At 42.9% G+C, this 13,006-nt stretch overlaps 1 protein-coding gene across 7 annotated transcripts in view; it reads left to right on the forward strand.

The window, feature by feature from the left end:
• Positions 1–13,006, forward strand: part of ATRX (alpha thalassemia/mental retardation syndrome X-linked) — a 304,287-nt gene that overhangs the window by 46,944 nt on the left and 244,337 nt on the right. For all 7 annotated transcript variants that reach the window (XM_005877140.2, XM_005877143.2, XM_014548452.1 and 4 more), the window contains exon 2: positions 9,446–9,558. In XM_005877140.2, the coding sequence (XP_005877202.1) occupies positions 9,446–9,558 (113 nt within the window). The remainder of the gene's footprint in view (positions 1–9,445; positions 9,559–13,006) is intronic.

Below are 13,006 nucleotides of genomic sequence, written 5' to 3' on the forward strand. Positions count from 1 at the left end.
CCTGCCTCATGCGGCGGCAACGATGGTAACTGCGCCCGGCCTCCTGCTTGCATCTCATGCCCCTGCTGCGCCCTCTGCGCCACCTAAGTATATCCTTTTAGTAGGCAACTGCAATTCTTGCAACAGATGCATACAGGTTTTTAGGTGCTCTTAGCTTGAAAAAAAAAGCTTATGTCATCTTTATCAGATGAATACTGTGCTGCCATTAAAAATTATGTTTTAGCGCTGATCAGTGAGGCTCAGTTGGTGAGTGTCATCCCATGTGCCAAAAGGTCACAGGTTTGATTCCTGGTCAGGGCACATGCCCAGGTTTGGGGTTCAGTCCCCAGTGAGGGGTCCTGGAGTGTGAGAGGGCACTCTGCAAAGTTGATGTCATACAGGGTATGGAACACAAACGCAAGTGTGAGGAAACCAGATTCGGGGCTGACAGTACCCCAGCAACAACATAACCTACGGCCGAAGGTGGAGTTGCACTCCCTCGCGAGGAATCTGGCTCCCTCCTCTCTGGTTTTGGGTGCGTCACCCAAGAACCGCTGCTGCCAAGTCACTGCAGCTTGGCAGCTCCTGCCCCCTAGTGGTCAGTGCACGTCATAACGACCGGTTGGATGGTAGGAGGGATACTTAGCATATTAGCCTTTTATAGACACACACACACACACACACACACACGCACGCACACATATATAGATGATTTGTTTTTCTTATTGTTGCTGCTGCATTCAGTGTGAGAGAGACACATTGATTTGTTGCCTCCATCATGCCTGATGGGCCGGGGTCAAGCCTGCAACCGAGGTATGTGCCCTTGACCAGAATCGAACCCAGCACCCTTCAGTACAAGGGCTGACACTTTATCCACCGAGTCAAACCGTCCAGGGCAATATTTAATTGTTTTTGATGCTATTATAAATGGTATTTTTTGTTGTTGTTGTTGTTAATCCTCACCCGAGGATATTTTTCCATTGATCCTTTAGAGAGAGTGGAGTTGAGAGGGAAAGACAGAGATAAACATCAATGTGAGAGAAACACATCGATTGATTGCCTCCTGCATGCACCCCAACCAGGGCCCGGGCTGGGGTGGAGCCTGCAACCAAGGTATGTGCCCTTGACCGGAATTGAACCCGGGACCCTGTGGTCCTCAGGCCAACGCTCTGTCCACTGAGCGAAACCTGCTAGGGCTGAAATTGTTTTCTTAATTTTATTTTTGGATTGTTCATTGTTAATATATAGAAATGCAGTTGATTTTTACATGTTGATGTTGTATCCATCAACTTTATTGAATTCGTTTATTAACTAAAATTTTTTTGGTGTGATATTGTTTTAACTGCGTGTGAATCTGCAATTATCTCAAAATGAAAAGTATAATTTGAAAAAAGACTAGTTCCTCTACGCATATAATTCTCCAAAATAATAGTGCAAAAAAGGTGTAACACTAATAATTTTTGGAACTCCACAGTTCCTCATGGAAAATATGTAAATCAGTAAAACATTCAAGGGAGAGAAAGAACATGGTTCATAGTTAAAAACATTGACTTTAGGGCTCAAAACTTGTCTGAAATTTAGTTATTTATTATATGGTTAGCTTGCTTATGTTAAGAATTTAGATTTTTGGGGGTTCCACTTGTCAGATAGGCAGATCAGATCTCACATCTGTATCGAACTCATGCTTTAATTGTGTGGCCGTGAGCATGATTGCTGAATATGTTCTTCTTCAATGGAGATTTTTAACCACTCTTAGTAGGGCCATTTTAAGGTCTTTTACCTAGCACCTAGAGTTAAGTAATATGTAGTGCTGGTTGAGTCAGCTTCACATTTTGGTAGAGGGAGAAGAGAGTGACAACCATGTCTGGATTAAAAAAAAATAACTTCTAACAGTTCACAGTTGAAAAACTCATCACTTAATATGTGCAGTTTTGCCTTAGGAAAAGATTCTTCAATTTACAAAATGATTAATAAGTGCTGCCTTTTATACAGTTGGTTTGGTGTGTTTAAAATACCATTTTCACAAATAAGACGTAAACAATTCTAAGGACCATGTCTAATGTGTGAGTCTAGAAATGAGTATTTCCATTCTAAGTACTTACCCTGGGAGGCCACAGTGATAACAATGATAATGTCATTCCTGAGGACATTTTTTCTCCCCACATTAAACCAATCACTGTATTGTTTAAGAATAGATATACATATGGTAAAAACAACAAATAAAAGCAAAGGTGAGATTAACCACAATTCAGGATAGAGGTTACTTCTATGGAGGATTGGGGGATTTGATCAGAGAGGGGAGCTCAAAGGCTTCAGATGTATTAATTAGTATCTACTTTTTCTCAAGTGACATAAAAGGGTAGATAAGTTTAATTATTCTTTAAATTGCATACATGGGAAATAATACTTTTGCATTGTATAACAGATCATAAAGGTAGAAAATAAATTAATGAAGTTCGTCCATTCTTCTGTGCTACTTATAACTCAAGCCAAAAACCTGGGAGTCATCCTTGACCACGTCCTCAACCAAATCCCATTAATTATCACTCCTAAATCTTTCTAATCTTCCACTTCCACTAGTCCAAGCCTCCTTTAACTGTCACCTGGAGCCCTGAAATCCCTTCCTCTCTCTTAAGGCAGTCAAAGAAACCATTTTTTAAAATGTGATTATCATTTTAGTCTGAATCCAATCTTGCCCACTTGCTATCAGAAGCAACAGAGATAAGTAAATTGCCCAAGACCATGCAGCCAGGAAATGGCAGGATTCAAAATGTACTAGTCTTACTTGAGAACCCTCTGTCTTTTCCACTCTTGTGTTGAACAAGATAATACTGGGAAAGGCTTAGCCTAACCTGGCATACATAGTGTAATCACTGGTTAAAGGATAGTTTGATTTCTTCTCCTATCACCCCCTCACCATTGAAGGGTCCTAGTGCCAAGGTGGGAATAAAAGATTTTCGGTGTTGGAAACCTGAGTCCTTGGGGCCAGTAATTGGGTCACAAATGTGCACCTTCTTGTCCCTACTTAAAAAAAATCATATCCACTCCCCTTGCTTGAAATTTGGATGGAGGACCTTAGAGGCCTGGCCCAGGTACATTGGGACCACTAGAACAGACCAAGGTGGCATGCAGTACAGAGTTAGGGTCGGGGTGAGAGGGCAGGCATAGCTAAGGTTCCGGGACATCCCCAGCTGCGCAGAATAAGTTTGAACTTGCAGAGGTTCAGCTCTTTGCCTTGGCAGCACTTTCAGAATTGTCCATTACTTTTCTGCCCTACAGCAGGCCCCATCATGTTCTGAGTTTTTAGTGTCTAGCACCAAGCATGACCAAGGGTAAAAATCCAGGAAATGGGAAGTCTGGCTAAGCCCCATGAGCTTGTCAGTTCTGACTTGGGCACCTCCTTGAGAAGTCTCTTCTTCCCTGACACACTGTTTCTATGCCATCCACCATGAATCCCAACATGCTGTGATGTTTTCTGAATTGTGGGCTTCAAAATATTTGCTGAGCCTGGCCAGTGTGGCTCAGTTGGCCGAGCATGGTCCTGTGCACCGAAAAGCTGCTGGTTTGATTCCCATTCCGGGCACGTACCCAAGGTTGTGAGATCAACCCCTTGTCAGGTTGCATATGCCTTTCTGATATTCCCGTTTAGGTGCTCCTCTTCTCCATGGTCACTGCACCTAAGTGGACCTCTGTCTCTAGATCTAATGGTTCCTGGACTACAGGAACCAGTCCTGATTCGTCTCACTGTGGCATCACCTGGCAGTACTTGGTGTCAGACTAGGCCAGTGATGGCAAACCTATGACACTCATTTTTTTGGTTGATTTTTCTTTGTTAAATGGCATTTAAATATATAAAATAAACATCAAAAAATAAATCTTTGTTTTACTATGGTTGCAAATATCAAAACATTTCTATATGTGACACGGCACCAGAGTTAAGTTAGGGTTTTTCAAAATTCTGACACGCCGAGCTCAAAAGGTTCGCCATCACTGGACTAGGCACAGGCAACATCTGTAGAAGGCATCATATTTTAGTGAAGAGATGTACCTCTGGAGTAGACAGATCCTGGTTGGGATCCCAGATCTGCCACTTGAAAGTTCACTGGAGAGCTTGGGTAAATTCCTTTCTATTAGTTTGCTGATCAGACAAATGGCTGGCTGAGAAGCTCAGAAATGAGGTTTTGAACTACCTGTTTGAGTTGTCAGGATAGCCATTATGCCCTCAATCCAAGGGGAGAGGGAAGAACAGGCCTTTTTTTTTTTTTAAATATATTTTATTGAGTTTTTACAGAGAGGAAGGGAGAGAGATAGAGAGTTAGAAACATCGATGAGAGAGAAACATCGATCAGCTGCCTCCTGCACATCTCCTACTGGGGATGTGCCCGCAACCCAGGTACATGCCCTTGACCGGAATCGAACCTGGGACCCTTCAGTCCGCAGGCCGATGCTCTATCCACTGAGCCAAACCGGTTTCGGCAAGAACAGGCCTTTTAATACTTGGTATCTGGTACCTGAGTTCTGTAAGGAGGAGGCAAAGTTACGGTGGGGTTTTGTCCTTCTCTGCCCCAGTATAATATCCTCCACCCCCAAGTCACCTAGAAAACAGAGCCTAAAATAAGAACCAAGTACCAATATTTTATTTGGATGGTATAAACTCAAGGCACTGAGAGTGAGAAAAGAGAAACAAGGCAGGGGAGAATGGAAGGTAATGCAAGGTGATAGCAGATGGGGCCCTGCTTCACGACAAGCCTTGAAGCACAGCAGGTGTGTTCACTGGCTACTTGGGAGCACCGAAATACTCCCCATTGGCTGTACTGTTTGGAGAAACAGTGCCTTGCAGCAATTCAGAGAAGGGAGGGAAGAACAGGGAATTTATCTGCCTGGGTTTCTCTGAACTCCCATTAGTTAAATGTTACCCAAGAGGATTAACTCCCCCAGGCTTCTGTGTTACTAGTGGCTACTTGAAATGTCAGATCCCATGCCCTGCGGTGGGGCATTTCATCCAAGTCTGGAAGTGGTGGGAGGAGACAGAAGCTCTGGGCATGTGGCTGGTGAATTCTGGACAGAATCTGATTGAAAACATAAGATGTGTCCCAAACAGTCTAATAGTGTTTTTCTCACCAGAAAACCTTTCCCAAGGTCACATGGCTAACAAGTGGTAAAATCAGGATTTGAACATAGCCTGGCTCTGGAAACTGGGAGACCAAGATAAGGAACTTGGATTTTTTGTAGCAGGTAAAGGACAGTCACTGAAGGGTTTCAAGTTGGGAAGTGACATAAAGAGCTTTTTAATAAAGATCCCAATCTCTACTTTGCTTCATCTTTCCATGTAGCTAAACTCAGTGAAAGTAGGTGGACCCAAAGAGGTAAGGGCATCCAAGATAGTTTTTGAAGAGTACCTGACAGGGTCCAACTCATATGGGCTTCATTCAACACTACCTCATACTCTTTCTCTGTCTGCATCTAAGTCTATACCTACTAAAGAGACTAGCTGGTCAGAGGCAGGCAGGATCTGGGTGGAGAAGCCAAAATGAGGCTTTCTGTTCATTGTTGGCCTGTGGATTGGGGGATCCTGGCACCCAAAGATGAGTCCTTTGGTGTTGCCTGAGATGGTCAGATCTCATGAATTTTCGGGCGCACTGATCATATATATGTAGCTGGTATCTGGTATGTATCCATATATCTCGTCCAAGCTCATTAGAATGGAAGAACAGCCACGTACAACCTTCCCACTCACATTTATAGGTCCTCTCACCTGTGTGTGCGTTGGTGACTCACGAGGTGGGAGAGCTTAGTGTAAGCTTTTCCACAGTTCTCATACTGGCAGCAGTAAGGACTTCCAACTGGGGCTCTCCTCGTGGGATCCCTTTCTAGAGGCCTGCACTTCTGCTCTGCTCTTTGTGGAGCAGGTATGGGCCGCTCAGGTAGTAAGGTGTCTTTCTGGGAGGCTGGCTGGCTAACAAAAGAGTCCTGGGATTCTAAAGTCAGCAATGATGGGGACTCATCTGGGGACATTCCACAGTTGTGGGGATCTCTAAGGGACAACATCTGAGCCAAAGAAAGGAGTCTTGCCTGGCACCCAGCAGAAGGTATGGTTAGAGGCAATAACATTTTAGATACTATAGGGTGGCCAGAATAATGCATTGTTGGTGTCCTCATGTGGGACACTGTGACTGGTGGCTCATGGGGGGCATCTTTAGATTCCCATTGAAGGTCATGGCCACTCCTGGAATATTGGACTTTCCTAAGGACATCATCTGGGGCCCCTTGAAAATCATCATTCCTGGTTGAGAGGGAGGCATTCCCTGACAGTAAATCATTTGGGAAGGAGGGAGAGTCACTTGGGGCTAATAGTTCACACCAGGCTGAGGCAGCAACACACTGTGGCCCCATTTCATTTGCATTCTGCCTGGCAGCCTGAGCAGAAACCAAGGGGATCCTCTCCAGCTGTGGACACTGAAGGATGTGTTGAATGCCTTATGAACTATGGTTCCAAGAGGTATGCACTCCTCTGCTTCCGGGAGATGGAGACATGTCCAAGATTTATTTTGACTTCTCAGCATTCTCTGCCATCTGGTGCTGAGCTGCCTGCTACTGGTTCAGCACCTCATCCTCTTGCTCCATCTCAGTCTGGGATCCACTGCACCTTGGGACTGTGTGCCAGTCCAGACCACATCAGAACAGAGCTGAGCCCTGCTGCCTTGGCGTCGGGTGTTGCGTACCTGCACGTCACAATTGCACTGGGGGTGCAGGGCCAAGGGCTGCACCCACTTCTCCCACTGACCCATCTAGCAGCTGCTGCCCTACCCCGCCCAGCCGCCTGCATAGATGCTGCAGGGCTATGACCTCAGACCTTCACTGCTTCTGAGGACATTTTGAGAACTCTATTTTTGTAACCAATTTAGAAGTCATACAAGAAAAATTTTCAGGAATACTTCAGATTTTGGCAAAACTGATTTACCCTAGTTGATAATCTTGCATTATTCACCATATTTGACTCTACATGACATTTGGCTATTTTCAAAAATCACATCCATCCTCAGATTTCTCAAATGAATGAGCACAATTTTTTAAGTACTTATCAATTTTTTCACCTTTGGGCTCCTACCTGGACTCATAATATAATACAAACATATTTATGCCTAAAAATGCTGTCCTTCAGAGAGGAAGGACATTCTACTGATTGTATTGTTTTTATTTTTGTGTGTGGTGGCACTAATAATGGCCTGCACTGCTTTATTCATAGTCCTGACCTTGGCAAGCAACAGCATGAATTCATGTGATAACTAAGCTGACTTTGTGGTTGGATTGCTGTGAGTTCTAGGAATGAGTGGATAGTCATCATTTTGCTGATTTTTTTTTTTTTTTGTTAAACCTTACCCCAAGATAGTTTTTTCCCATTGATTTTTAGAGAGAGTAGAAGGGAGCTGGAGAGACAGAGAGAGTGAAACATCCATTGGTTGCCTTCAGCACCGGCCAACCAGGGACAGGATTGAGCCTGCAATGAAGGTAGTGCCTTTGACCGGAATTGATCCCAAAACCATTCAGTCCGGAGGCTGATGCTCTAACCATTGAGCAAAACCTGCTAGGGCTAATTTTGCTGATTTTCTGTACTCTTCATTTCTAATGAATAACTTTTTGCTCTTTGGCAGGATTCAAAATCTAGTCTTGAGAACCCACTGTCTTCCACTCTTGTGTTGGACAAGATAATACTGGGAAAGGCTTAGCCCAACCTGGCATACATAGTGTAATCACTGGTCCCAGATTGGAGAGGGTGCAGGCCGGGCTGAGGGACCCCCCCACCCCCCCGTCCCGTGCACGAATTTCGTGCTCCAGGCCTCTATAATAATAAAAGCATAATTTGGATGAAGTCAATTTTATCTATTTTCCTTCTTGCTTTTAAGTTTAGGAAATCTTTTATTAGAAACTAGAGACTCAGTGCATGAATTTCGTGCATGGGTAGGGTCCCTAGGCCTGGCTCCTGATCAGGGCCTATCGAGGCCTTCCGGCTGCCGGCCGGGGCCTTCCTTCGTTCCGTGCCACCCTCTGGTGGTCAGGGCATGTCATAGCAAGCAATCGAACTCCTGGTCTGTGGTCGAACTCCCGAGGGGACACTTTGCATATTAATCTTTTATATATATAGATAGGGTATATATTTATTTTCTGCATTTGAAACGTTTAACTTTTTATGTCCCTTTTGAGTTACATAACTTAAAAGGATATGCTATAATATCCTGTTATAGTGTGCGGACCCAGTGCACGAATCCATGCACCTTGAAAGGAACTGTGGGCCACGAGGCTGCAGTGGGCATAGGGGCGGGGTTTGGCCCATCCTCATCCTCTTCGCCCCCACCTGGCCCCTCCCACCACGGCCCTGGTCCACTGTCTTCCGGCATCCCCTCTCCCGTCGCTGCCGCCGCTCCCATGTGCTGATGCACCAGCCTCGCTCACACCAATGGCGGCGTGGAGCATTGGGGCTGGTGCCATCAGCAGGTGTGAGTGGGGCCGGCACCATCAGCGGGTCTGAGCAGCGGCTGCTGCCCCAATCTCCCCTCAGGAGCAGGGGGAGGTGGAGAAGCCCTCAGGGGCAATTGGGGCCAGAAGCTGCCGCTTGCACCTGCTGATGGTGTCGAGCAATCGGGACCTGCGCTGGGTGCCAGCAGCGGATGTGAGCGGGGCTGGCACTGACAGTGGGTGCGAGTGGTGGCTCCGGTGCCGGGCGGAACCGTGGTGCTTGGGAGCAAAGAATTTTCAGTAACCACCAGAGGCTTGCGCCAATGACAGCGACCGACCGGCGCCCCGCTTTGGTCTGGCGCCCCTGCTCACCTGCTCCACCATACTGCCGTGGCCGACGCCTGCCATGTTCCATGCTCTGCCGCTTGCTGCTGACGCCTGCTGTGTTCCGCACGTGCCCCCTGATGGTCAGCGCACATCTTAGCGACTGGTTGTTCGGTTGTTCAGTTCTTCTGCTGTTCAGTCTATTTGCATATTAGGGTCATATATATATATAATTTAGTTACATAAATATTTCCCTGGGAATCTCTGAGGTCTTCTAAGTCCTGTTCTATGTTTTATTTGTAAGTCATTTATTCAATGATTCTGTGCCAAGCAGCAGATAGAGTAATAATCAAAAAAAGACTACTGAAGCCTTTCAGAGAGTAAGTGCTCAGTAAATATATTTGATAAATTACTGAATCATTATTTTAAATGATATAAAGCAAAATCTCATAATATAAGCATTTTACATAAGTAATATTTTGATCCTAGGAAACTGTACAGTAGGTTGTGTTACTCATATTTTTATATCTCTAGAGGAATAAAATTTATTTTCTTTATGTTTTAGTTTGAATATGCATTCTTTCAGACAACTTACCCTATAGATATAGTTTCATTTTGTTAGAACTTTACATTTAATTAAATTCATGACAGGCTAATTAAGGAAATTCTTTAAATTTTGTTTTGATAGTGAAAGCAAGTTGAATACATTGGTGCAGAAACTTCATGATTTTCTGGCACATTCATCTGAAGAATCTGAAGAAACAAGTTCTCCCCCAAGACCTATGATGAGCCAAAGCACAGGTAAATTGAAAAAGAATGTGCAGTATTTTCTAGACTACATTCCATTTATTGTTTTATGGTGGGGTAGCTATTAAAGGATTTGATAGCCTCTCTGTATCTAGTATTTAGCTAATATATTGGAGATGTTAACTTAGATATGTGAAAATATAAGTTTTTATAGTTATAGATGCTTAGAGAATGATGTGCTTTTGCTTTTATGTGTAATGGAAATATCTTATAGAGGGGTTGATGAATCTTGACTGTGAAAAATAGGTAGTATTAGAAGAGGAAGGAACAGTACAGAAATATATAATTCTAGCAGTTATTCATGTATTATTATGAGTTAAAATTTTAAAACTAAGTTAAATTTAATGTAAATTAATTCTACCTCTGAGTATATTTTGTACATATTTTTTTGTTTGTGTGTATTCACCTGATTAGTCAGTGCATATGTTTTTCTTTTTGGATAATCCTCACCCAAGGATATTTTCCCTATTGATTTTTAGAGGGAGTGAAGGGGGAGAGAGAGAGAAACATCACACATGGACTGGTTGTCACCCACATGCCCCTGACCCAGGGGCCAGGGATCGAGCCTGCAACCAAGGTTTGTGTTTTTGACCGGGAAACGAACCTGAGACCTTTTAGTCCATGGGCTGGTGCTCTAACCACTGAGAAACTGGCCAGGGCAGTGCATGTGTTTTTATAAATTAAAAAACACTTTAACACCACCTCTCTAGACCCCTTCAGTTTTTTTTTTCTTATGGAGAACATCTGATTTTTTTTTCTAATTTTTTTTGTTAATCCTCATCTGAGGATATTTTTTCCATTGATTTTTTTTTCCAGAGAATGGAAGAGAGGGAAGTAGGGGGGGAGGAGAGAAAGAGAATTATCAAAATGAGAGAGACACATTGACTGATTGCCTTCTACATGTGCTCTGACCAGAGCTGGGGTTTGAACCTCCAACCCAGGTACATGCCCTTGACCCATGAATTGAACCGGCAACCCTTTGTTGCATGGACTGATGCTCTAACCACTGAGTCACACTGGCCAGGGTGAATATCTAATCTTTAAAAAAAATGTTGTTGATATTTTAGAGAGAGAGGAAGGGAGAGAGAGAGCTGGGAACATCGATGAGTGAGAAAGATCATCGATTGGCTGCTTCCTGCACACCCTGTACTGGGGATCAATGAGCCAAAGGCATGTGCCCTGACTGGAAATCAAACCAGCGACCTTTTGGTTCCTGGGTCGATGCTCAACCATTGAGCAACAGTGGCCAGGCCTGATCTTTTAAAAAAAATTTATTTTTTTAAATTTATTGGGGTGACATTGGTTAATGATATTATATAGGTTTCAAATGTACAGTTCTATGATACATCATCTGTATATTACATTGTGTGCCCACCACGCAAAGTCACCATATATTTGACTTCATTTACCCTTTACTACCCCCTTACCTCCCATTTTGTCTGATAACCACCATACTGTTGTCTTTGTCTATAAATTTTTGTTTGTTTGTCTTGTTTGTTCATTTGTTGCTTTCAGTCTTATATCCCACATATGAGTGAAATCTTATTGATCTTGCCTTTTTCTGTTTGACTTATTTTGCTTAGCATGATATTCTTATTTTGCTTAGCATGGTATCCATTCATGTTGTCACAGATGACAGTATTTCATCTTTCCTTATGGCTGAGTAGTATTCCATTGTCTATATGTACTACATCATCTTTATCCAGTCATCTGTGGAGGGACACTTTGGTTGTTTCCATGTCTTGGCCACCATGCATAAGGCTGCAATAAACATATGGCATACATATATCTTTGCCAATAAATGTTCTGAAATTTTTCTGGTAGATACCCAGATAAGGGTTTGCTTGGTCATATGGTAATTTTACTCTTAATTTCTCGAGAAATTGCCGTACTCTTTTCCATAATGGCTGTACCAGTTTATATTCCCACCTGTGGTGAAAGAGGGTTTCTTTTTCTCCACAACTTCTCCAAAACGAGTTACTCCTTGTTGTGTTGATAGTAACCATTCTAACAGGTGTGAAGTGGTATTTCATTGTAATTTTGATTGGCATTTCCCTAATAGCTAGTGAAGTTGAGCAAAGTCTCTTCAGTAAATGGTGCTGGGAAAATTGGGAAGCCACATGGAAAAGAATGAACTAGACTACTGATTGTCCCCATACACAAAAATTAACTCAAAAGGGATAAAAAAATCTAAATATAAGGCCTGAAACAAGAAATTACATAGAAGAAAACATAGGTACTAAGCTTATGGACCTTGATCTTAGATAAGATTTTGTGAATTGGACCCCAAAGACAAGGAAAGTAAAAAGCAAGAATGGGACTATATCAAACTAAAAAGCGTCTGCACATCAACAAAACAAAGAGGCAACCAACCAAATGGGAAATGACATTTGCAAACAAGAGCTCTGACAAGGGGTTAATACCTAAAATATATAAAGAAATCATACAACTTAAGAGCAAAAAAGTCAAACAATGACCTGTACATTTCTCCTAAGAAGGCATACAAATGGCAAACAGATATATGAATAGATGCTTAAATTCCTTTTTAAAAGTATCCTGTATCTTGTGATTACCATCACTTGTTCTGAGGGTTTCAAGGATAGCTAGATTTTGAGAGCTGAATGTAAACACATACACACGTGTGTGCGCACACACAAACATGATATGTACAAAAGGTAAAAGGTAGATCACAGTGAAAAGTAAAATAATATGTATAATTAGAGTTCCCAAAACAGAGGAGATAGAATGTGTCAGAAACTGAATGTGAAGAGATAATTGGCTGAGCATTTTCTAAAAGTAATGAAAAACATCAAGCCATAGATTCATGAAACTGTGAATCCCAAGCAGAATAGATATAAAGAAAGCTACAGCTATGCATGTCATAATTGAACTCCTAAAGAACAAAATCCAAGAGAAAAATCTTATAAGCAGTCACAGGAAAAAAGTCATTGATTTAAAAAAACCCAGCAATTACACTGATAGTTCCTTTGGCAACAGGAACATCAGAAAACTAGATGACAAGGAAATGACTTCTTTCAAGTGCCACATGAAAATAATTGCCAGCATAGAACTTTATTTTTAGTGAAAAAGTTTTTCAAATGTGAAGGTTGGCCCTGGCTAGTGTGTCTCAGTTGGTTGGAGCATTGTTCTGTACATGAAAGGTCGCAGGTTTGATTCCTGGTCAGGGCACATATTCAGGTTTCAGGTTTGATCCCTGGTACGTAAGGTATCACATATGTGTCCTTATCACCCATTGCCTCCCCACCCTTCCACTCATGCCCTCACCTCCCCCTCCAGTTGTCTGTGTCCATTGGTTATGCTTATATGCATGCATACAAGTCCTTTGGTTGATCTCGCCCCCTTACCCCCACCTTCCCCTACCTGCCCTCTGAGGTTTGACAGTCTGATCAATGCTTCTCTGTCTCTGGATCTGTTTTTGTTC

The sequence above is a fragment of the Myotis brandtii genome, unplaced genomic scaffold, assembly GCF_000412655.1.
Source record: "Myotis brandtii unplaced genomic scaffold, ASM41265v1 scaffold509, whole genome shotgun sequence".
Classification (NCBI taxonomy): Eukaryota; Metazoa; Chordata; class Mammalia; order Chiroptera; family Vespertilionidae; genus Myotis; species Myotis brandtii.